Source organism: Marmota monax, unplaced genomic scaffold, assembly GCF_021218885.2.
Source record: "Marmota monax isolate L192 unplaced genomic scaffold, Marmota_monax_Labrador192_F-V1.1 WCK01_AAM20220418_F8-fsc00051, whole genome shotgun sequence".
NCBI classification, from domain to species: domain Eukaryota; kingdom Metazoa; phylum Chordata; class Mammalia; order Rodentia; family Sciuridae; genus Marmota; species Marmota monax.
The window spans coordinates 13803116-13828467 of record NW_026695202.1 but is presented as its reverse complement, the minus strand read 5'-3'; the positions used below and the strand labels follow the sequence as shown (position 1 = coordinate 13828467).

Below are 25352 nucleotides of genomic sequence, written 5' to 3'. Positions count from 1 at the left end.
GCGCTCGCGCACCGCGCGGAACTACAGTTCCCAGCAAGCCCCACGTTTCCGGTTGGCAAGATGGTGGCGCGTAGGAGAAAGCGTGCGGCTAGGGACCCTGAGGCGGGCGTTCCGAGCCCACCCGGCTACTACGGTGAGCGGCTCGGGGACGCGAGGTTGGGAGACGGAGAGGCTTTGCTGGGGGGTGTCCCGGGAGCCCCGGGAGCGGCCGCGTGGTTGGGCCACGGCAAGTCGAGAAGCCCCTGGCTCCGCGGACCCACGCGGCGCCCTTCTCCCGGGTCAGCCCATCTTGGTGAGAGCCTTCCCCACAGAGCCGTCTCTGAAGGCCTGTGCGAGGAAACTGCCTGCCTCCTTTCGCCCTGAGTGCTTCCTTCTTAGCCGATACAAGATTGCTGTCTGCTTTCTTGCTCCCCAGCCTCCTGCCCCGAGGCCGCGTGCGTCCCCAAAGAGAGCGGCCCCCTAGGTTCGTGAAGGTGGCCCTTAGGGTGTCGCGCCGATAGAGGCCCTCGGACTAGATCCACAGCAGGTGGACCTCAGACCCGGAGGCCGGGCGAGGGTGCGGCTCCCTTGAGAAAGGAAGTTTGAGCCAGAACCTGAAGAATGGGTGCAGGGACGAGGTTTGGTGCGCAGGCGGAGAGAGCAAGTGTGAGGCCCGGCTTGTTGGGGAACCGGGAGTCCGGGGTGGGGGAGGGTAGTGTGAAAAGAGACACCGTGGCAGGCCGGTCACACAGCTTCCAGACAGCTTCCACAAGGATTGGGTGTGGACCCCAACAGCAGCAGAGTTGGAGCCCCCCTCTCATGCGCCCCCGTGTAATTGCCAGATGAGTTCTCTCCCCCACCCGCTTGGGAGTCCCCCTTCTGCGGATGTGCGTGCTCACGCCCAGAGGTGGTGGGGCTCTGCCCAGAGGTTGGGCTCACTGAAGGAAGAATGCGCGGTGGACAGACGGCCTAGGAAGGGTCGTGGAGAAAGGGAATTGGGTGGATTAGGTGCTCACCTGCACTCACGGCAGCCTGACCCTGACTCCCATGCCACCATTTCCCTTCCAGCCATTCCGATCAAGTTCTCAGCAAAGCAGCGAGCTTCTCATTACCTTTATGTGAGAGAACACAGAGTTCGAGAAGGCACCCAATCTACATGGCCTCAGAAGCGCACCCTTTTTGTCATCAATGTGCCGCCATACTGCAATGAGGTGAACTGGCAGGGGACCTGTGAGCTCTGGAATGGGGGCCCCAGGGTAGAAATGTTCAGAAAGTGGAGGGGTGTCAAATGTTGAGAAGGCTGCCTTTACCTCTTGTGGCAAGAAATTGGCTTTTTCTTTTTCTTTCTTTTTTTTTTTTGGTACTGAGGATTGAACCCAAGGACACTCAACCCCTGAGTCACATTCCCAGCTCTTTTTATTTTTTTTTTTAATTTAGAGAAAGGGATTCAATCATCCTGTCTTTGCCTCCCCAGTTGCTGGGATTACAGCATGCACCACCGAGCCCAGCCAGGAAATCGGGTTTTGGCGAGTGTTTTTGTAGAGACAGGGTCTCACTGAGTTGCTTAGTGCCTTGCTTTTGCTGAGGCTGGCTTTGAACTTTCAATTTTCCCATCTCAGTCTGTGGAGACGCTGGGATTCCAGGCGTGTGCCACCTCACCTGACTTCAGGAAATTGGCTTTTTAAAAATTATTATTATTTTTTAGTTGTTCACAATACCTTTGTATTATTTATTTTTATGTGGTGCTGAGGATCAAACCCAGGGCCTCACAGGTTCTAGGTGAGAGCTCTACCGCTGAGCTACAACCCCAGCCAAGGAAATTGGCTTTCTAAAGTATTTGTTTGTTTTGTTTTTGGTGGTACTGGAAATGAGCCTGGGACCTTACACATGCTCCCTAATCACTCTGTCCCTGAGCTACACCCCCAGCCCTTTTAATTTTTAATTTTCTTTTCCTTTTTTTTGAGACAGGGTCTCAATAAATTGCTGAGGCTGGCCTTAAATTTATGATCCTCCTGCCTCAACCTCCCAAGTAGCTGGGATTAAAGGTGTATGCCACCATGCTCAGCTTTAATTATATTTTAAAAATATAATTTGAGGGCTGGGGTTGTGGCTCAGCAGTAGCATGTGTAAAACCCTGGGTTCGATCCTCAGCACCACATAAAAAGAAATAAAACAAAGGTATTGTGTACAACTAAAAAATAAAATTAAAAAAAATTATTTGAGGGATATGTTACCCAGAATTGTTTGAATTACATTGTTCTTTCTTTCTTTTTTTTTTTTTAATATTTTTTAATCGTTGGTGGACCTTTATTTTATTTATTTGTATGTGGTGCTGGGAGTCGAACCCATGCCTCACATACGCTAAGCAAGCACTCTTCCACTGAGCTACAACCCCAGTCCACATTGTTCTTTCTTGAATGTAAAAATGATACCTATCTGGACTGGGGTTATAGCTCAGCGGTAGAGCACTTGCCTAGCACATGCAAGGCACTGGGTTTGATCCTCAGCACCATGTAAAAATAAACAAATAAAATAAAGGTGTGCTCAACTATAACTAAAAAAATGTTTTAAAAAAAATGGGGCTGAGTGCTTCACCTATCCATGGGAGGTGAAGAAAAATGTAAGAAAATAAAAATTACCTCTAATTCTGTCTAGAAACACCTTAATTTTTTCCACAGAGAGTATTAAATTTAGTATTACATACATTTATAGAAGTAAAACAGGGAGTTGCTGGATTTTGAATGAAATTTTTTTTCAGAAAAAAATTAAATTTTTTTTTTTTTGGTGTGTGTGTGTGTGTCTGTCTGTCTGTCTGTCTTGCTGGGGATTGAACCCAGGGCCTTGTGCTGCATGTGAGGCAAGCACTCTACCAACTGAGCTGTATCCTCAGCCCAAGAAAATAAATACAGATTTCTAAAAGATTCCTCTTAAGGTCAAGGGAGAAAGAAGCATTAAGAAGAAAGTTAACCTAGCTAAGCGTGGTGGCATATTCCTATAATCCTAGCAACTTGGGAGGCTGAAGCAGGAGATCACAAATTCAAGGCCAGCCTCAGCTACTTAATGAGAGATAACCTTTACTAAAGTGTAGCAAATGTTGAGAGAAGGGCACAGGCTATAGGTGTGTAGCTTGATGCATTTCACAAATTGAACATGGCCATGTACATAATCAGTGTGTGAATTGATAAACATCATCACACCCCAGATGTTCCCTCATGCCCTTTCTGCTGTGGATCATCACCATCTTGATTCTGAAAGTATAGATTAGACTCCTTCTTTTCTTTGGTGGTGCTTAGGGGTTGAACCCAGAGCCTTGTGCATGCTAGGCAAGCCCTCTACCAACTGAGCTATATTCATAGACCCTAAATTTGACTCTTTATTTAACTTAATTGTCTTAGAAGAATAATATCAGGAGTGTCCCCACCTCTTTTATTATGGAGGTTGGGAATATCTACATCCCAGTTGTCTATGTGGGAACTGTTCAGAGGACATGGCACCCTGGCTTTCTCGGTTGGGTAGACTTGGGCTATTGGTCCTTTGGGATCCCTTTTTAAAGGATGTGACTGTGCCACCCAGGTGTAGGGAGGCTCTGGGGAAAGCCCTGTGAATGTTCATCCTGTGCTTCCCTCTGGCCGTGGCAGGAATGCCTGACTCGTCTGCTGTCCCCTTGTGGCACTGTCCAGTCTGTGGAGTTGCAGGAGAAGCCGGACCTTGCTGAGAGTGCAAAGGAACCCAAGTCGAAGTTTTTTCACCCTATGCCCATTCCGGTAGGCCTTCAAGTTCCAGGTTCCACTGGAATGGCAGCACAAGGCGGGGCGGGGGCAATTAGTGTCCCTTGTGTAGGGGATGGTGGTGTGTATGTAGGTGCAGAGGTTGGCAGTGGGACTCTGAGAGCATGTCCTATAGTAGACATTCCCAACCTCCATAGTTCCAGTTGGTCTAGGAGCCAGCTGTGCAACATCTTTGGACTTCCTGCCTGGTGGTTTCTATTCTCCATGTTAGAGCTTGGGGACCATCTCTGCACTCTCCTGCAGGCCCCCTGGGCTCCCTGCTTGCTTCTCCCTGAGGTAGAGTCCTCCTCAGGCCAGGGCTTGGTCTCCAGGAGCACTATGCCTTCCATGTTTTCCCAAGTGCCTGGACCTGACGCCTTCTCCCAGCACAGGGGAGTCTGACCGGTTGAGTGCCCTGTCCTTTCCTCTCTGGGCCTGGCTTCCACGAGCCTGCCCTAAGGTTGAACCCACTTTTCACTGACTCCTTTCTGAAACTGGAAGAAATGTCCCCTGTGTATCCCCTGTCCTTGGGGGAAGAGCTGGGAATGAGTCTCCCTTCCAGCAGCAGTTGGGTAACTGAGAGTGTGACTGTCCCCCACCTAAACTCTTCCGTGGCCCAGCAGCAGGTTAGGTGAGGGCAGGTGTGGGAACTTGCGCTGGTGTGGGTAGGGCTCCCCCACTCGGACCTCTCTCTTCCCCCAGGGATTCCAGGTAGCCTACGTGGTGTTCCAGAAGCCAAGTGGAGTGTCGGCCGCCTTGACCCTGAGGGGCCCTTTGCTGGTCTCTACGGAGAGTCACCCTGTGAAGAGTGGCATTCATAGTCAGTACCATAGCACCTCCTTTCTGGGCCCAGGGTTGGTGAGGGAAGCTTTCTGGGAGCAGCCTCTGGGTGCCACGAGCCACAGCCAGCACCCTGATGGCAGTGCGAGGGAGACACAGGCAGACAGGGCTAGTTGGGGTGCGTCAGGAGATGCTAGCCTGGAACTTCAGCACCAGGTGGACAAAGGTGGAGACCCAGCCTGTTGCCACTAGAATCTTAGCACTTGCCCGCTGGGCCACAGGTCTCAAGGCCTTGCAGCCTGTGTCAGAAAGTCCTGACACCTGGCAGGCCTGAGGCAGCTGCTCTCCTTGTCTCCCCATCCCCCAGAGTGGATCAGTGACTACGCAGATTCAGTGACTGACCCTGAGGCCCTGAGAGTTGAGGTGGACACATTCATGGAGGCCTATGATCAGAAGATTGCTGCGGTAAAGGGACACTGCCTCCCTGCGGGAGGGTGGGGCTGCAAGTATGTGATGTGACTCCCAAGGGGGACAGCCTGTCCTTGGTCACCATGTGAGTCCAGGCTTTCTCTACTGAATCTTTGGCTACCTGGCTGGGTGACGTTGAATATAGATGGTCTGTAGGGGGGTGGGGGAGGAGCAGCATTGGCACCTCGGTGCCCTATCCCCATACTCAGCCCGTGCCCTGCACCATGGGGCTAAGTGCTAGCAGGCACCTGCCAGGGCAGGTCTGACTGCTGGAGGAGGATGGGAGGTTCCGCCCCTCGAGGCTTTGGAGGGGTCAGGAGCACTGTCCTGCCATTGGTCAGCAGGGTGCCATTCCTTGCAGGAGGAGGAGAAGGCCAAGGAGGAGGAGGGAGTCCCTGATGAGGAGGGCTGGGTGAAGGTGACCCGCCGGGGTCGGCGGCCTGTGCTTCCACGAACTGAGGCAGCCAGCCTGCGGGTGCTGGAGAAGGAGAAACGGAAGCGTGCACGCAAGGAGCTGCTCAACTTCTATGCCTGGCAGCATCGGGAGACCAAGATGGAGCGTAAGGGCCTCCTCCAAGGCAGGGGATGGCCTTGGGGGGTTGGGATGGGAGTGCATCCTTGGACACGCGCTCTGGGCTTAGAGTTCCAGCCTGGCAGCACTCTCCTGCTTCCCAGGGGCAGCTGCATTTGCCCAGGAGTGGTGGGTGGGATTATTCATACCCACAGAGGCATCTGGGATGGGGACCCACCTCCAAGCCCCTGAGCCCTTACTGCTGGAACCTGTTAGCCTCCAGCCAGCAAGAAGTCTGTGGAGGTGATCTCCAGAGTCACTGAGCTGTAGAGAAGGCCCGGGGGGCCCTGGGGCTCTCTGCGGTTCACCATCTCTTCGCCTGTGGTTTGCTTTTGGTGCTGCTGCTAAGCTCCCTCCTCCACTGTCTTGGTCTCTTGCTGTCTCAGCTGTCCTGTAGGACAGCTGTCTGTGGTTCGAGGAAAGGGTCCTGGCCTGAGCCTGGAGGGTGGGCTCTGTAGCTGTCTTGACCCCCAGCCCTGTTGCTGGCGCACTCTGAGACTCACTGCTGCACTGACCCTTCTCTAGTACTTGTCCTTTTCTTCTCTCCAGATCCTGAACTTTACTTCGTGGCCTCTATCAGCCTTCTCTCCTTTAGATTCCAGATCCCCACCTACCCTTTGACCTAGATCATTCATTGACTAATCACCATCTGAATTTGGTGGCACTAGGGCTGGAGAGGGAGGCACCTGGACTCCTTCACTTGGGGGAGGAGTAGGCATGTGGATCTTTTTGTTTTCTTTGGGCTTCTCATTGGTGCATTTCTAACCTCAAAACTCTGGCATGTCACCTCCTGCCTCAGCCTTGCCTCTGACCTGGTCTGCAGTCAAGTACTGTGTTCTGATTCCTTGCAGAATCCAGACCATGACCCAAAGCGGGCAGGGTGGGGAGGCCTGGTGGAACTCCCCGACCCTGGGAAGTGAGGGGTGTGCCAGCGCTCTCAGTGGGGGCAGTGGGCGTCTCCCACAGGATGCTGCCTGACCCTGTTCTGTGACCTCTCACACCACAGACCTTGCACAGCTGCGCAAGAAATTCGAGGAGGACAAGCAGAGGATTGAGCTGATGCGGGCCCAGCGCAAATTCCGACCCTACTGAGCCTGCCAGGCTGTGACCCTGCCTGCAGTGACATTGGAGTGCAGGGCCTGGCCAGTGAGGACATGGGGCCTGCTGGCCTGAGATTGTGCTCTGCAAAGCAAGACAGTAGGCCAAAGGGCCACTGTGTCCTGCGGCCCAGCCCCATCAGGTCTGCGTGGGCTGGAAGTGAAGGACAGGCTCACCCCGGGTCCCTGTGCTGAAGCATGTTGGAGCACAGCAGGAGGATGTGGCCCTCAGAAGTGGTTCCTACCTGTCAGGAAAACAAGTAACTGCTTGCGTCTCCCCTTCTCCTCAACGGAACCCCCTGCCGGCCATGGAACAGCCTTGAAGGCAGCGAGAAGGCGAGAACATTTTATTTTGCATCCAGGCTGGCAGTGGAGAAGGCTTCAGAAGCCACCAAATGACAGGCAAGCTTCCTTCTGCCTATACCAGCTCACTACAGGTCATTAACTACAAAACAGACACCCTAAGTCTAAATGCTGTCCCCTTGAAGTCACAAACGTTAATGTCAGAATCTTGGCCCTTCCCCCACCTCCATCACAGGATTCTCTCCTGTTCATCTTGGTTTTCAGTAAGGCCTGTTGCCGCCATGCCAGCCACGTGGAGGCTGAGCAGCGTGAGCGTGAGATGTCCGTAGCCCAGGTCCAGGCTACAGCTGAGCTGGGATCCTGCGTTTGCTCTGTAAAAAGGAGCTGACGACATTGGCCACGTGGTGGGGAGCATTCATGTGGACATAATGGTTGCCAGGGATTTGTACAAACTGGAACCGCTGGAGGAAGGGAGGGTGGTGAGGTGTGGCCAAAGGAAGTGGCAGTGCCCACCTGTGGCCATTGAGCCCAGGAACTCAATTGTGCCCTCCCTTGGCCTGCTCCTTCCCAGTGGGCCAGGCACTCCCTGGGGATAAAACCAGTGTTCCCAGCACGCTGGGGCTCCTCAGACCCTAGGGACTCAGGACTTGGGTTGAGGACCATCTGAGTTGTGAAGCTGTAGCACTGAGTGGGGGAGGCCTCTGTCGGGGTTGCCGGTGATCCTGACAGATGAGGGCCCCTGGAGAAGTGAGGTCACAGCACCAGCAAGTCCCTGAGGGAACACCAACCAGGGAGGCCTGGCCACAGCTCTCACCTGCCAGCCATGGGAGGGCTGCCCTTTTGTGAGGGGTACAGGTGCCCCAGACTCGGGTGTTTGTGTGGATAATGATCACAAAGTGCTGGTGCTCCCGGGGGTCCAGGTCATGGCACAAGCCCCAGCCCAGCTAGCACACCCACTGGTAGGACTAGTGGAGGCGATGGGGCTGTGGCAGATGGGCCGAGTTGTGCCTGACCCAGGGGACACATGTGAGAACAATAGAATATTGTGCTAATGAAAGGCCTCTTTCCTGAACTCGGACTGACCACAGTGGGGATTGAGGCCATAGTTCCTCAGGACACTGGGGCCTGGGGCCCGGGCGGGTGGGCACGGCCTGGACACCAGCTCCCCGAGCCTGCACATGTTGCCTTTTTTTTAAGGTAATAGCATTTGAACCAGGGATGCGCTGCCTCCCACAGTGCTCTCTGCCCTCCTGGCTCCAGGCTGCAGAGCTACATCCCCAGTCATTTTTTGAGACAGTCTTGCTAAGTTGCTCAGGCCAGCTTTGAACTTGTGATTTGCTTCAGCCTCACAAGCTGCGGGGATTTGTGGTATGCACCACAGTGCCCAGCTGTTACCTCTTTTAGGACGGATCGCATCATGTCCAGCATAAACATCAGCGGCTCCCTGTTGGCATCATTCTCCCGTCTCACATCACTGTATCCTTCTGCTGCTCTGGAAGCAAGAAGAAATGGGTTCCCCCTTGGACCCTGCCTCCCAGCAGTGCCTTAGAAGACGCCACGTCTGGGCTACCTGCTACCTCTGACTTTCCCAAAGCTTAGATTTACTGAGCACAGTCATTCAGTATGAGCCACAGGCCAGACTGACTGGGGTCACAGCCACTGAATGCTGGGGCTGGATATTGAGCTTAAGTGCTTTACTACTAGGCTACATCTGCACCCCTTTTTATTTTTTATTTTCAGACAGGGTCTTGCTAAGTTGCTGCAGCTGGCCTGAAAGTTGGGATCCTCCTGCCTTAGCCTCCTGGTCACTAGGATTACAGGAGTATGCCACTGTGCCCACCTAAGGTCAGGCTTTGCTTTATTTTTTAAGATCTGTTGAGCTACAACATACCCACCATACAGTCATCCTATTGAAAATGTTCCAGTTAATGGTTTTAGTACAGATTCGCCTCAGTTCATGGTGGGGTTATGTCTCTGTGGCTCCATGGCAGGTGGAAAATGCCTTGATTACGCCAAGCCTGCCAAACACCCAAGCACTGTAGGTGCTGGCAGTGTCCCTGTGATCTCAGGGCCTACTGGGTGCTGCCACTGCCCAGTGTCGGGGAGAATGAGGTCGTGTGTTGCTAGCTCAGGAAAAGTACAGATTCCAAGTGCCGTTTCTACTTGTGCACCAACAGAAAGTCAAAACCTCCAAAGAACTACGGCACCTCGGGTTTCCCCAGGAAGACCACACACCTTCCCACAGGTGTCTGGGAAGCTGACTTATGATGGAGGTGGCTGGTGCCAGCCACTGAAGGGTGGTGTGTCCAGACTTACTTGACAAGCAGGACGCGGGCCTGCAGCTGCTGGATGGAGTGCGTGAACAGCTCCCTGCTGATGAAGTCAAAGCTGTACTCCGGCTGCGGGGACAAAGCCAGGGTGAATCCTTGTGGCAAGGAGCCCTGCAGTCCTGGGCTGTGGGTCCTGGTGAGGCCACCTCAGCACCTGCTCCAGACCAAGCCCAGCCCCACCGTGGCACCTCTGCCAGGCCTCCCACTTTCCCACATCTGTTCTTGTCTCCTCCCTGGCTCGTGGCTGTCGGCCAGACTGTTGCCTGAGCCCTTTTCAGCTGTGTGGCCGTTTGACTGAAGGCAGAGAAGTGACTCGGGGTACTTCTGGACCTAGATCTTAGAACCGAGGTGTGCTCCTCACAGCCCCCTTCTTACTGCACAGGCTGCCCTGGACTTTGTCACCTGGACACCAGACAGGGCCCTGGACCTTCATGAGACCTCTCCACGAGAAAGGAACTTGCTTGGATCACAGTGCAGAGTGACTTCACCCCAGCCTCTGCTGGCTTCCACCACAGTCCTGACCATCCTGTCATGACCACCGAGAGTGTCTAGGCTGCGCTGTCCAGTGCTGTGACCACCAGTCCTAGGGCTACTGAGGTGCCCTGTCGTGAAATGCTTCTGGGTTTGGGACTCAGCTGGAAAAATAACAATCAACTTTGATGTCAATCATGTCTTGAAATGGTTAAATAAAAAATATTACAGTTGGGCTGGGGCAGGTAGCTCTGTGGAATAGAGCTTGCCTAGTATGTGCTGGCCCTCTGTTTGGTCCCCAGCACCACAATTAATTTGCCTGCTTTCTTTTTTTTTAGAGAGAATTTTTTAATATTTATTTTTTAGTTTTCGGTGAACACAACATCTTTATTTTTATGTGGTGCTGAGGATCGAACCCAGAGCCACGCGCATGCCAGGCAAGCGCGCTACCGCTTGAGCCACATCCCCAGCCCTGCTTTCTTTTTACTCTTAGGGCTTCTAGAAACTTTTATTACATGAGGCTCACCACTGGCCTGGCACTCTAGTCTGAGAACTCTCAGACAGGAACTCTCAAATTTTGTCCTTGTTTGTACCTCTCAGCATGCTGGTGACAGAAGTACAGGTGCGTCGATCATTCAAGAAAGCTCCCTTGAGGACTGATTCCAGTAAGCCTTCCTTAAGGTTCTTCACCACCGCAATGAATATAAAATCCCTCTGGGGACTGTGGGTGTCCCTCAGTGGTGGAGCCCTTGCCCACCATGCAGAAGGCCCTGTGTTCCAGCCCCAGCACCCCATAAAAGGGGAAAAAAATCCTGAGGATACACACAAGCCATTTGGTCATGGCCACAAAAAACTCTGTCCTGAGGCTCTTCCAGCCATTTCCTGCTTTTCATGACTAAAATGACCTCTGGTGCTTTCCCCAAAGCAGGTTTCCACATCTTACACAAGGCCCACACTCTTGTGGACTTGAGTCCCAGCGGCTGTGACCAGGCACTGCGGGCTGCCTCCCGTGGAGGAACTCCCCGTGGTGCTGAGGCAAACATTAAAGCAAGCGCTTTCCAGAAGGCAGGCTAGATCCCAGAGGCCAGGAACTTGGTCACAGCCGACAGCTAACAGGAGATGGCGCCAGGACTCAAGCTCAGGCGGGGGCCGGGCCTCTCTAACACTCCGGTTCTTGCCAAGATTGGGGCTGTCTAGCTCCACGGCACAGTGAGGCCCTCGCTGAATTTAACTTGATCTCGCAGGAAGGGATGGAGGGACATTCTCTCCACTCCTGTCTCTGGAGGTGGGAGCAACACAGGCAGTTGTTTCTGCAGCAGTTTCCCAGCCAGCAACAGAGGCCCTTTCTCCATGAAAGCATCTGCGGCCATGGGGCTGCTGGGTGTATCGTTTCCCTTTCTGTCTTTTCCCTCTTTCTTCCTCCACACCTCTTTTTAGATTTTGTTAGCTTCATTTCCTGATCAGTTTTTTAAAATAATTAAGGTATAACTTATAGCAAACCCCAGGCTGGACAGTCAGCTCCTGATGGCTTTTCACTGTGTACATACACATGTAACCTTGACTCGGGCCAAGACAATGGGCCCTTGCCCTCCAGCTTGTTCCAGGGCTTTTCTTCAAGGAGAGCACTACTCTGGCCTCCAGCCCTGTGGGTTGATTTTTCAAGTAGAATCACCTTTTGTTGCTGGCTCCTTTCACTCTGCAACCATTTATGTAAACATAACAGAAAGCCCTAAAACAAGAATGAAACAACACAGGACGTGGAGTCTGTCCGTGACTGGGCCAACATCAGGCAGCCATCGTTTTGCTTGGGAACCTAGAAGATGGTGATGTGTCATTTGAGACAGAAAATAAAGGATGTCTAGGAGCATAGCACATGCCTGTAGTCCCAGCAACTCGGGAGACTGAGGCAGGAGGATTATAAGTTGCCAGCCTCAGTAACTTAGTGAGAACCTGTCTCAAAAAGGCTGGGGTATAGCTCAGTGGTACACTGCTCGCCTAGCATGAGCAAGGCTCTGGGTTCAATGCCCGGCACTGCAAGAAAAAAAAAAAAAGCTGGGGGGGGGGGGTAGGTGAAGGAACCTACTGAGAAAAGTATACATTTAACTATGGACATGTCGCACTTCAGAATCTTCTGAAACATTCGGAAAGACTATTTAGAAAAGTGGTCCAGATACATCAAAGATCTAAACTTAAGAGCTGAAACTATAGAACTCTTAGAAGGAAACATTGAGGACTGGGGATGTAGCTCGGTTGGTAGAGTACTTGCCTTGCAAGCACAAGGCCCTCTGTTCGATCTCCAGCACCCACACTCTTCCCCCCAAAAAGAAGAAGAAAATGAGAAAATCCTTCATGATACTGTATTTGGCAATGCTGCTATGGACATGATATCAAAAGCACAGATGATAACAAAAATAAATTGGACTACATCAAATGAAATGGGGCTGGGTATGTGGCTTGGTGGTAGAGCCCTTGCCTAGCATGTGTGAGGCCCTGGGTTCAATCCCAGTACACTCCCCCCAAAAAAAATTAGAGCCATGCACAGTTGTGTATGCCTCTAATACCAGCAGCTTAAGAGACTGGGGCAGGAAGATCAAAGCCAGCCTCAGCAACTTAGCAAGGCTGAAGCAACTTAGTAAGACCCTGTCTCTAAATAAAATACACAAAAGGGGTGGGGATGTGGTTAAGCACCCCTGGGTTCAATCCTGGGTACCAAAAATAAATAAATAACTGGGCTTGGTGGCACACACCTGAAATCCCATTGACTTGGGAGGCTAAGGCAGGAGGATTACAAGTTCGAGGTCAGCCTCAGCAACTTAGCAAGACCCTCTCTCAAACAAAAAGTACTGGGGATGTGGTTAAGAGCCCCTAGGTTCAATCACCAAAAACAAACAAAAAAGACCCCCCAAAAAAATAATTAGAACTTTTTTAAAAAATTTTTTTTAGTTGTCAATGGACCTTTGTTTTTTATTTATTGATATGCAGTGCTGAGAATTGAACCCAGTGCCTCACACAGGCAAGCACTCTACCTCTCAGTCCCAGCCCCAGCCCTAATTAGAACTTTTGTGCATCAAGAAAGTGGCTCAGTGGTGGAGCGCTTGCCTCACACGTGTGAGGCACTGGGCTCCATCCTTAACACCATGTAAAAAGGTATTGTGTCCACCTACAATTAAAAATATTAGGAAAAAAAAGTGAAGAGGCCAGGTGTCGTGGCCTGTAATCCCAGTGGCTCAGGAGGCTGAGGCAGGAGGATTGTGAGTTCAAATCCAGCCTCAATGATTTAGCTAGGTCCTTTAGCAACTTAGTGAGACCCTGTCTCTAAAAAGAATATAAAAAAGCTTTGGGGACGAGGCTCAGCAGTTAAACACCTCTGGGTTCAATCCCTGGAACCGTTCCCCCCCCAAAAAAAAATAGGCTGTTGAGTAGGAGGAAATATTTGCAAGTCATATATCTCATAAGGAATTAAGATCCATAACTAAAACAACAACAACAAAACCCCACACAATCCAATTAAAAAATGGACCAAAGAAGACACACAAGTGGCCAGTAGCACACAGAGGGCTGGGCTGGGGCTCAGTGGCAGAGCATTTGCCTGGCAGGTGAGAGGCACTGGGTTCGATTCTCAGCACCTCATGTAAATAATAAAATAAAGGTTCATCAACAACTAATAAAAATATTGTTTTAAAAAAGGTTCAACAGAGAGTCACTGTGTGCCCCAGCAGTCCCACTCTGGTATAGCCAAGAGAACTGAGAGTGGGGACCCAAACAGACACTTATACCCCCATGTTCACAGCAGCATTATCGACAGTAGCCCAAGGGTGGAACCCCAGGTGTGGGTCAATAGATGAGTGATACAGAAAATGTGGAATACACAATGGAATACTATTCAGCCTTAAAAAGGAGATTTGGGGGCTGGGCCTGTAGCTCAGTGGTAGAGCACTTGCCTTGTAGGTGTGAGGCTCTGGGTTCGATCCTCAGTACCACATATAAATAAATAAAGATATTGTGTCTATCTACAACTAAAAAAGAAGCCAGACACAGGACAAACGTGGCACAATCCCACTTAGAGGTGCCTAATAGGCAAACCCAGGAGACGGAAACAAAATTAGAGGTTACCACTTCCACTCAGCTGCTTCCTTATAGGTGGTTAAAAGGACAAATACTGTTTATGTCTATATTAGGTGCATAATTGAAAAACAACTTAAAACCAACACCGGGCAGCAGGCAAGCCAGGAAGGAGCTGGAGGACGGCAGCACTCACCCAAGTGATCCTCCGGTCTCTGTTCAGCACCAGACCTGGAGAGGCACAAGGCAGGGTCCTCAGTGGTCTGAGTTGGAGGGGCTCACCGCCGCTCCCCTGGGGCCTCCTCAGCTAGGACATTTCTACCCCCTGGGCTGATGAGGCCACAGCTGTGGTCCTGGGCCAGCCCTGGACTCCGGTCTTGGGATCTGTTGGAGCAGAGCCTGACCACAGCCCTTGGACCTCAGACCCGCGGAGCCCACGGGAGTCTCAGCACCCCACAGGGCGGTGCTGATGGGGGGGAACAGCGAGTCTGAGCACATCAGAAAACTCCCCTGGGAAACGGAGAACGTCATTCAGAAGCAGTAGACAGCTAAGAATCATGTCACTCCCTGCTGAAGGGAAAGTGAAACAGACACATTAGAGGCACTGAGGCCCGCAGGCCACCGACTTCAGGAGGTGACTCGGCTTTCTGCCCCACCTAGGAAGGATGAACGGTGGCAGCGCCGGGCCTGGACAGTGCCACCGGGAGAACACCCAAGTGGGGACTCGGGGTTCGGAGCATCCCCTGCTGCACAGTGGGTAAGCGCCACTTTGGAAGCTGCCCAGGGCTGGCCGGGGGGAGAAGGGAACCTTCTTAGCAGGGGAGAGGGGTACGTGAGCTGCGGGCATCCACATGGGTGAGAAAATAAGGCCACCCTTCCCTCTCCACAAGTTTTAGTCAAATGCCACCTACCAGCAGCCCTCCTGTTCAAAGTTGCATACGCCTCGCCCGGGCCTCCCTAGGCCCCTCTGATTGATTTTCTCCATTGCTACACAACTGGGCTCCACCCTCGGCCACCGTGGCACTGTCTAAAATGCACTATCACTGATGAAGCCACTTCTTTCCCCTGCTAGACCACAGCTTCCATGAGCACACAGTCTGGCCCACACGACACGGAGCTGGTCGGGAGCACTTGTGGAAGGAATACGCAGGCGGGAGAGGCTGGGAGGGCTCAAAGGAATGGATGCTATTCTATTGTTGTTTGTTGGATGATGAGTAGACGTTATTACTATTAACATCATTACTTGTTAATATTTCAATGTATATATAAATAACATACCAACAAAGTTTTTTTTTTTTAATTTAACTACCTGATTCAAACATTCACTTGGAAAAATAACAGGAAAGAATAGAATGGAATTTGGGTGCAGTGTGCACACTTGTAATCCGGCTATTCAGAAGGCGGATGCAGGAGAATCAGAAGTTCGAGGCCAGTCTCAGCAACTTACTGAGAGCCTGTCTCAAAATTTATAAAGGGCTGAGGGCATATGAAAAACATTGGATTTGGCCCCAGTATGGAAAAATAAAAAGAAAAAGATAAAAAAGAAAGAAAAAAAGAATAAAGGTGTTAGGCAACCGAGGAGCTATCTGGAAAAAGATAAAGTCAGATCCAAACCTCATTCTCTACACTAGATAAGTACACAGTATTAAATATTTAAATGCAAATACTAAACACAAAACAGTATTAGACTCAAACATGAGATTTTAACTACAACTCAAAAATCAGAGGCCATAAAAAAGTCATAGATTCAATTGTAATAAAAAATATTCTTCATTGCAAGAAGGAAAAAAAAAAAACTACCTTAAGTAAAGTCAAAAGATAAAATGAAACCCTAGGGGAAGGTATTTGCAATCCAGTCTCCCCACAGATGAAAATGTCTTCAAACTGAGATACGGGTGTCGAGCAGGGCAAGGGGCAAAAGCAGGGAACGAAGATCCTACCCAAAAAGGAGGACAGAACTACAACTACGGGAAGATACCAGTTCTTAGGAAATGGACAAAATTCGAAACAAGTGACATCCAGGGACACAGGCCTCTCAGTCAGCAGAGTTGGCTGAGAGGACACCAAGGCACAGCTATGAGGACAATGGCAATGTCTTGGAGGCCCCTGTGCTCACCTTGGCCAGGGAAGAGGTGCCTCAGTTTGGGTTCTGGTCTGCGTGCCTGCCTTTGTCCATGGCTGTGCAGACATCCACACGGCCAGGGGACAGCACAGACCACTCACAGCCAGTGTCCCTCCCCAGGTGACTGGCTAAGTTAGCCTGACACCATTAGGGAACATGGGGACCAGCCTCCAGTTTCCTACCAGGGAGGCCTCCAAGGAGACTCTCCGGTGCCGACCAGCCACGCAGGTGGAGGGGAGTCCTGTGCTCCACCAAGGACAGCCTGGAAGGATGTCGCTGTGGCTTGAGCACGTCCTAAATCTCATGTCTTGGAAGTCTCGTCCCCAGTCTCACCTGTCAGTGGTATCTGGAGGGGACCTTTGGGAGGTGACTGAGTTATGAGGCCCCTACCCTCATGAAAGGATTAATTGGAGCGCTCTCCAATGCTCGTGCATGTGATGCCCTCTGCAGCAAGAAGGCCCATGCTAGATGCCCGGCAGATGCCTGCACTGTGCTCTTGGATTTCCCGGCTCCAGAATCTGGAGAGTGGAAGAAGTCTGTCTGTTTGCACCTTCTTTTCTCCTCATCTCCTTCTGACTGAACCATACCTGGCAATCACTACCGAGCTAGGCCCTAGCCCCTACATTTCTATTATTTATCAATTACCTGGCCTCAGGTATTTTGTTAGAGCAACAGAAAGCAGACCAAGATGAATGTGAAAAAGCTCAGAAGGGGGATTAACTTGCAGGTGAGATGAGGAAAAAGATGGATGGGAACAACGAGACTGTGAGATTTTCTATTCCTGTGACTTAGTATGTGCTAAAAAAAAAAAAAGTTAATATTAAATTGAAAAATGAAACTAAAATCATGTCTAGGTGGACACGTCTGCCCAGCCCCTTTGGAAAAGCCATGACCCCCAGGGATGTTCAAGAAGTAGGGCGGGGATAGGCCAACATTTGAACATGGACGTGGCTCTCTGAGGAAGAAACAATCACGGAAACATGAAGGAGAGATATTTTCCGTAATTATTATGTTTTTCCACTCTAATTAGAGATTATGGAACTCTTAGATGATAAATTTAGATGATAAATGTAATGTTTAATTGTTGATAGAGGTTCTAACCAGGGCTTTGTGTCTCCGCATGCTTAGAAGGACCCTGTGCCTGGGAGGTTCTGGTTGCAGCACCCACAGATCACCCAGCCTCTTGAATCCCAGGCAGAGGCCCCTGGCTCTCTGGGTTTTCACCATGATGCCCTCACTGCCTGGCAGGACCAGAGCCCACCAAGATCCATCTTCCTCCTGCCTAGCTCGAAGGATAGGAAAATACATCAAAAAGGGGGTTATCTCAGAGGGTAGCACCGTCTCCTGTGGCCTGAGGTCCGACGCCACGTCCTCCAGCCTTTCCAAGGATCCATTCTGCCCATCACTGAGCAGCCCCAGGCAGGACCCAGCTGCTTGGGCCAACAGTGTGCGTGTGGGTGGTGGTTACTTCCTGTCAGCCTGCCCGCCAGCTGGGAGCTCTGTGAGGGCGGGAGCTGGGCTGCTTCTCTATTTCTGCCCACCCTCTCACCCGCTGCATGAGGCAGCACGGCCGGCTCAGGGTGGGGGCTCAGGCTGGTATGTCAGATGTGCTGAATGTGCGAATGGATGGATGCCCTCAAAGGCTGCAGAGCCCCTCTGGCCCTGGTGTCCACATACGTAAATCAAGGGGCCCTGATTCCTGAGGACCCATGCTGGTCAACTCCAGCCCTCCAGGGGCTGGTCCACTTCCCTGTCTTCTGCCTCCTTCCTTTCATAGTTGCAGATCAAGATTTGGGTCTCACCCTGCGTCTAATAGAAAAAGTAGGCCCAAATCTCCATCATGTCAGATTAGGCTCCTACTTCCTTAACAAGACGTGCCAGAATTAAAGTCAAGAATTAAGGGCTGGGATTGTGGCTCAGTGGTAGAGCGCACCCCTAGCATGGGTGGGACCCAGGTTCGATCCTCAGCACCACATAAAAATAAAATGCATTGTGTTGTGTCCATCTACACCTAAAGATAAATATTAAAAAAATCAAGAATTAAATGGGATGGATTCAAACTAAAAAGCTTCTCAGCAAAAGAAACAATCAGTGAAGTGAACAGAGAGCCTACAGCTTGGGAACAAATTTTTACCACTTGCACATCAAATAGAGCAGTAATTCTAGGGTATATAAAGAACTCAAAAAGCTAAACACCAAAAAGACAAATAAGCCAGTTAATAAACGGGCAAAGGAACTAAAAAGACACTTCTCAGAATATGATATACAATTAATCAACAAATATATGAAAAAATGTTCATCATGTCTAGCAATTAGAGAAATGCAAATCAAAATTACTCTAAGATTTCACCTCACTCTAGTCAGAATGGCAGCTGTTAAGAGTACAAACAACAATAAGGGTTGGTGAGGATGTGGGGGAAAAGGCACACTCATACATTGCTGGTGGGACTGCAAATTGGTGCAGCCAATATGGAAAGCAGTATGGAGATTCCTTGGAAAACTGGGAATGGAACCACCATTTGACCCAGCTATCTCACTCCTCGGTTTATACCCAAAGGACTTAAAAACAGCATACTACAGGGACACAGCCACATCCATGTTTACAGTAGCACAATTTACAAAAATTATAAACTGTGGGACCAACCTAGATGCCCTTCAGTAGATGAATGGATAAAGAAAATGTGGTATATATACAAAATGGAATATTACACAGGATTAAAGGAGAATAAAATTATGGCATTTGCAGCTAAATGGATGAAGTTGGAGAAGATAATGCTAAGTGAAGTTAGCCAATCCCCAAAACCCAAAGGCCTCTGCTGGGACCTCCCAAGGTCACCGACACAGATGCCAGCAGAAGCCTGGCAGAGTGGGCACAGTGCCTGTTCACAGGGAGAGGGGCTTCTGTGGGGCTACTCCTTGCCTGCAGGGAACAGATGTGTTGCCAGATCTCCCAACTTTTCAAAAGAAACCAGAAGAATTTCTATTTCTACATAAAATCTTACTATTTTAAATAAGGTGTCCTATCCCCCCACCCAATGTTTTTGTTTAAACTGCACAAGTCAAACAGATGGTGCTCACGACCTGAATGCAGCCCGGACGTGTTTGCAAAGCACTAAGTATCATGCCTGGTCCATGCAAGTCCTCGATGCCATGCCAGTGACAGTCCACAAAGCTTGGAGAGGGAGACCTTTACCTGTGGCCTCCGGGGTGGTTCCTCTCTGCAGGAGGAGTTTCCCGCACTCCTCACCCACATGGCTGTTGTTCTTCAGGAACCTGGGGGAGGACAGAGGGATGCTGAAGGCCCCGGCCCAGGGGCCAGATGGAGGGGAGCAGGGTGGTGAAAGGGAGGCACCCAGGAAGGACGCGCCTGGTTGCCGCGGGCCGTGCCAGCATGTCGCTAAGTGTCCTATGAATATGAGTGTGTGTGTTTCCACTCTAGATGGCAAGTACTGTGAGCCCTGACCCCTGGGCACACTGCTAGGAGCAGGAGAGACAAATGTTACCAAATGGCCACGGTCCCCATCCATGGTTGTGGGGCTCCTGGCCAATGAGGAGACAGGGAGTCAGCAGGACAGGGCAGTCACCTCCAGGGAAGGAAGGGTAGTCATGGCCAGCTTCCAGAGGGAAGCATCCCACTGAGGCTGAAGCAGGAGTGGGGAGGCCAGCGAGGTGCAGGGGAGGATCACAGGTCAGGCTGGGGGAGCTGCAGTCTTAGAGGCCAGGAGGGAAGAGAATGTGTGGAAGGGTGATGGGGGGGTAGGGAGGGGGAGGGAGAGAGAGGGAGGGAGGGGGAGAGGAAGGGAGGGGGAGGGAGGGAGAGGAAGGGAGGAGGAGGGAGAGAGAGGGAGGGAAGGGGAGGGAGAGAGAGGGGGAGAAGGGGAGGGAGGGGGTAGGAGGGGGAGGGAGAGAGAGGGAGGGAAGGGGAGGGAGGGAGATGGAGGGAGGAGGAGGGAGGGAGGGGGAGGGAGAGAGGGGGAGGGAGAGAGAGGGAGGGAAGGGGAGGGAGGGAGGAGGAGGGAAAGAGAGGGAGGGAGGGAAGGGGAGGGAGGGAGAGGAAGGGAGGAGGAGGGAGAGAGAGGGAGGGAGAGTGAGAGTGTGTGTGTGTGTGTGTGTGTGTGTAGATGGGAGGGCCACTGGAGCAGGGTGGCAGAAGTGGCAGGCATGGTTTAACGCCTAGGGCGGAACAAAGGCAGATAGAGCCCCTCTGGGGTGTCCACTAGGAGGCTGGTGCTCAGGGCAACCACAGGAAGACAGAGGTCTGGTGTGGAACTTCCTCCCAGGGTGCCCTGCAGTGCCCCAGCCTCCCTCCCCACCTGCTCCCAACACCCACCCCTGCAGCATCTCCTCCGGGCTGACCACACGTGAGGGCTTCTGGGAGGTCTCCACCTGCAGCACGTGCTCTATGGCTCTCCGCTTATAGGTCAGCAAGTTCTCCATCTCCTAGGGGTTGCCATTGGCTGGGTAGGCAGGGTTCCAGGCTAGAGACTAGAGGTCCCCTCCCTGGCCCAGCTCACTGGGCCCCTGCTAGTGATTCCCAGTGAGTCCTCTGACAGCCATGGCCAGTTCAACCCTGCCTGCAGGGACATTGCAGGGACCAGGTTGGATGATGGAGAAGGAAGGACATCTCTGTTAGGTACATTGTAAAGACATATCAGAGGATCAGTCATGACCACCAAGGGTGGGCGACTTCCCTTGGTTCAACTAATGCCACCACACCGGCTGGTGGGAGGGCTGGCGAGGGGGTGTGGAGCCAGGCCCTCCCACTCCCACCTGAGAATAGGGGACAGGGAGACCCAAGCGCTCACCCAGCCCCAGGAGGGGGCCCTGGGTGCTGTCTGTCCCATCAATGGGGAAATACAGGAAGAAAGCAGGTCGGTCCTGGTGGTCGGCGAGTTGGATCCTCACTGTAGTACGGGTTCACGCAAAGGGCTCTCACTGAGCACCTACTACTAAGCATGGCCCGGGGATGTGGCAATGAAAAGACAGATACGTTCTTGCCCTTGCAGAACTGTGGTCATTTTACAGATAAGAAAACTGAAACTGATGAAGTAGATGTGTCACCACCAAGAGCTGAGCCTTCCGAAAGAGAACAGCAGACCACCAGAGTGGGCGGGACCTCCGAGAGCACTGAGTGCAACTTCTCATTTTGTAGGTGAGGACACTGAGGCTCAGAAGGGCCAAGTGACTTGCCTTGGGCTACACAGAACCCAACCACAGAGCCAGGTCTCAGATAAAGGGGACAGCACTGGCTGTTATTGGTGGTGGTGGCTGGAGGGGTCAGTACTTTTCCTGTCAGTCCACACTTTGTGTGGTTGTGCAAGTGTGCATGGCACAAAGTAATCTGGCTGAGCGTGAGTGTCGTGGGCTCACGGGCTGTGTCCTCCGCAATTCCTCAACCCGCAGTTCCTCTCCTCTTCCACGCCGCTCACAATCCACCTGCCTTCTGCCGCTCCCAGGACACACACAGGGTTCCACGGCCCCTCCCCTGACCACTCCTGGGTACAAGCATGGAATGCTCGCCTCTGTGAAGGTCCCCCGACCTCCATCCACCCCGCCACCTCCTCCAGCCTCCCTGATCTACCAAAGGAGACAGGGCTGAGGGCACCAGCCGGGCCTGGGGCTTCCCATGGCAGCCGGCACAAAGCCCCCTCCTTACATTAATGTCCATGGCAAACGGCGATGCGTCCAACAAGATAAGTTCATCCACCATCTCGGGGAAGGTGCAGGAAAACTAGATGAACAGAAAGGGAAGGGTGAGCCGAGCGAGGACGCAGCTCTTCCCTGAAAAGGCTTCGGTTGGGCGAAGGGGCCCCCAAGAGGTCAGAGTGAGAACCCTCTGTCCCTTCAGGCTCCTCCCCTGGACCTCCCAAGTTTGCACCTGCACCCAGCTCCAGACCCTGGTGACAGCTGGACTCCAGGGTCCCCGTGATGGGCAGGAATGTGGAAACTCTGAACTCTATCAGGAGTCTCCACTTCCTGACACCAACTTCCTCACGAGGGCGATTACTACCATGATGTGCTGCCGAGCTGAGGAGAGGCCCCTACTGAACCGGGAGGAGGCCCTTCCTGTCCGGGGGAACTTCCTCCTCCTGCTTCCCCCACTCCCACCACTTCAGGTGGCCATAGCAAAGCCATCTACTCACCATGCCGCCTACAGTGCCTCCTGGGGACAAAAAGAGGACAAAGGAGCAGTCAGCAGACATACCCTTGCTCCAGCCAGGGCTTTGTTTCTCAAACTCAGGCCCCCTCCCCTGGCTCATCAGGCCCCTTCCAGACAGTCCACTCATGGGGCCACCTCTCCCTCATCAGGTCAGAGAATAGCCACCTTTGAGCCACATGTCTGAGGTCAGAGGGCACAGAGGCCAAAGGTCAATGTCCAAGACATCTGTGTCTCTGTGGTTCTCAGAGGTGCAGAGAAAGGAAGCAGGTGCCAACTCCGGGCCTCCCACAGTCCCTGCAAGAGGCCAGTCAGTCGCTGGCCAAAGGGTACTCACCAAAACTGTGGCCCATGAGAGAGAAACGGCTCCATTTCAAGGCTGAAAATACATAAAGCAGGAGGTCTGGATGGCGCCCCCACGGGCCTCTTTCCTGCTGTCCCAGGCTTGGGAAAATCCCTCTCCCCCAGGGGACCAGTTTAGGGGTGCACTGGAGGAAGCGAGCTCTTGCTGGAGAAGAGCTTTCTCCCCAGTTCCACCCAAGAATTGCTGGTGGAACTGGGGCCAGACCAGAGCCACAGCCAGTGTTCCCAGGACATTAGCACCACCCAGCTGCAAGCACAGAGGGTGCATCCCAGGGCACCCCCACACCCCGGCCTCCTGCTCACCTGCCACGACTCGCCGGACCTCATTCACAAAGTTTTGGTGGTAATACGGGACACCTGGGCTGTAATGGGATGAGAGCCCATGACCTCCGAAATCCATGGCAACGTAATAGAAGTCTGGGCCAGAGATAAGGGGCAGGAGAAGGGTCCCCATCAGCCGCCTCTCACTGCAGGCGGCCCCTCAGCTTCCCTTCACCCCCGCCCTACCTTGTGGGAGGAGAGGGATGAGTCTATCGAAGGAGTTGGCATTGTCCAGCCAGCCATGCAGGCACAGAACTGGGGGGCCCTGCAGGGAGCCCCAGGCTTTGGCAGCAATGTGGCCCCAGGGCACTGTCAGCTTCAGCTCTGAGAGCAGACCTGCAGGACGGCGACATTCATTTGTTCACTAGTTTGTTCATGAAGCCAGCCCTTCCTGGGCCCTCATCTAGGCCCAGTGCTCCCGGGACATTAGCACCACCGACCCCTGCCCTGGCCCCTGCTGGAGGGAGCCCGACATGGGTGTGCAGATACCCAGAGGAGGGAGAGAAAGCCTTGGCAGGCTTGATAGAATGCACCCATTTGTACTGGGGCAGAACTGGAGAGTGGGCTGGGGTTTGGGTGGCCTGGACCCACCACTAATTAGCTGTGTGACCCTGGGCAAGTTCCTGAAATGTCTCTGCATCCCAATTTCCTTTTCTGTAAAAGTGGAGTAAAGTCTGGGCATGGTGGCACATGCCTATAATCCTGAGGACTCCAGAGGCTGAGGCAGGAGGATCAAAAGTTCAAGGCCAGCCTTGGCAATTCGCTGCCTTAAAAATAAAAAGAGCTAGGGATACCAGGCATGGTGGTGCACACCCGTAATCCCAGTGGCTCAGGAGGATGAGGCAGGAGGATTGCAAGTTCAAAGCCAGGTCAGCAATTTAGCGAGGCCCTAAGAAACTCAGTGAGGGCTGGGGTTGTGGCTCAGTGGTAGAGCATTTGCCTTGCACATGTGAGACATTGGGTTCGATCCTCAGCACCACATAAAAATAAATAAAGTGGGGGCTGGGGATGTGGCTCAAGTGGTAGTGCGCTCGCCTGGCATGCCTGGGGCACTGGGTTCGATTCTCAGCACGAAAGAAAAAGAAAGAAAGAAAGAAAGACAAGAAAGGAAGGAAGGAAGGAAGGAAGGAAGGAAGGAAGGAAGGAAGGAGAAAGATAGTTAGTTAGTTATAAGCCTGGGGATGTGGCTCCCTGGATTCAATCCCCAGTAACAAAAAACAAAAACAAGAGCTAGGGATGTAGCTCAATGGTAGAGTACTCTTGAGTTCAATCCCCAGGACTCCCCAAAAAAGAGAGAAAAAGATTAATAATAAAATAAAACAGTTATAACAATATACTGTATTAAAAGTTATGTGGGGCAGGGTAAGATATCACACACATGTAACCCCCAGCTACTTAGGAGGCTGGGGAGGACGATCCTAAGTTGGAGGACAGCCTGGGCAACTTAGTGAAAATAAAATAAAATAAATAACGCCAGTACAACAGGTGGGGGCCACTGGTGGATGCAGCTGGGTGGTAGAGCATCACCAGCAAGAGCCAATTAGTTTCAATCCCAGGGCAGCAAACAAAAGTTATGCGACTGATCTCTCTCTCTCTCTCTTTCTCTTTCTCTTTCTCTCAAAATACCTTAGGAGAGACAAAAGGTGAAGGTGAGTCCTGTTCAGGCAGCTGGAGATTTTATCATGTTACTCACAATAGTGGGCAATTTCAAACTGGAGTTGCTATTGGATATTTTTGGACCTCGGATAACTGGAGGCTTGGAAATGAAAACTGTGGACAGACGGGGTTCAGCCTTTACTGAGGGTCACGTGGGTGCTGGGCACCTGACACAGCGAACTCCCCACTCCCCACATCGTCGCTTCACATAGCAGGAGGTCTACTTCATGCCCAAGGTCATTCAGACTCCCCACATCGTCGCTTTACATAGCAGGAGGTCTACTTCATGCCCAAGGTCATTCAGCGGAATGCGATGCACAGCGGGTCTGGAGCTGGCAGCACCACTCCATGACCCGGGCGCTACCGCCCAGCACCGCGCTGCCTCCGGCCTACCCTGCTCAGATCTGGCCCGGCGCTGACATTTTCCCCCGCGGGCTCGCCCTGCCGGGCTGGAGACCTCTGCGCCCCCAGATACCCACGCTTCTCTCCTCCCGAGACCCTGGGCGGCCACGAGCGGCAGCGTGGGCGCCCACCCTCCAGCTGGTCTGGCTGTGCTGGCTCCCGGGACAGCAGATGAAGAAGCTTCGACACTCAGGAGTGCGGGGGCGGTCAGTGTCCCCGCTCACGGGCCCGAGAAGGTGGGTGGGCACCTGGGTGCTCGCGCGTGGCCTCCCCCGCCCGGGTCTAGTCTAAGGGGCCCTGGCGCGGCGTTTTCACCCATCGCTCCGCTCCCGCGGCGCGCGGCAGTCTCTCTAGCCTGGCGAGGTCGCGGCCACAAGGAGGAGAGCTGTCGCCCGGAGCTCAGGTCCCGCCCACAGCCCCGCCCCTAGACCCCGCCCCTGGCTGAGACCCCGCCCCAGGTGCAGGCCCCGCCTCCCCGCCGCTCTCCCTGCTCCTGGCGGAGG

At 52.5% G+C, this 25352-nt stretch overlaps 2 protein-coding genes across 4 annotated transcripts; one reads left to right on the top strand and one right to left on the bottom strand.

Annotated features, from left to right (window-relative positions):
- On the top strand, window positions 1–10258 carry Rrp7a (ribosomal RNA processing 7 homolog A). Its single transcript, XM_046429364.2, has 7 exons — window positions 1–133; window positions 1048–1190; window positions 3618–3743; window positions 4449–4566; window positions 4894–4991; window positions 5356–5554; window positions 6572–10258. The coding sequence occupies exons 1-7, from the start codon at window positions 61–63 to the stop codon at window positions 6655–6657; spliced, it is 843 nt and encodes a 280-aa protein (XP_046285320.1). The 5' UTR covers window positions 1–60; the 3' UTR covers window positions 6658–10258.
- Serhl2 (serine hydrolase like 2) lies at window positions 6995–25257 on the bottom strand. 3 transcript variants are annotated; one of them, XM_046429361.1, is made up of 12 exons: window positions 25165–25257; window positions 22978–23127; window positions 22774–22887; window positions 22445–22486; window positions 22094–22113; window positions 21607–21681; window positions 20281–20390; window positions 19144–19223; window positions 14025–14059; window positions 9282–9364; window positions 8361–8457; window positions 6995–7426 (listed from the first exon to the last, which is right to left on the bottom strand). In XM_046429361.1, exons 1-12 carry the CDS (start codon window positions 25166–25168, stop codon window positions 7307–7309), a joined length of 930 nt encoding a protein of 309 aa, XP_046285317.1. In that variant the 5' UTR covers window positions 25169–25257; the 3' UTR covers window positions 6995–7306. The 3 variants fall into 3 exon arrangements, with proteins under 3 accessions (XP_046285317.1, XP_046285319.1, XP_046285318.1); XM_046429363.1 differs by lacking the exon at window positions 25165–25257 and adding an exon at window positions 24981–25158; XM_046429362.2 differs by lacking the exon at window positions 25165–25257 and adding an exon at window positions 24418–24910.
- Between the last annotated feature and the right edge of the window lie 95 nt (window positions 25258–25352).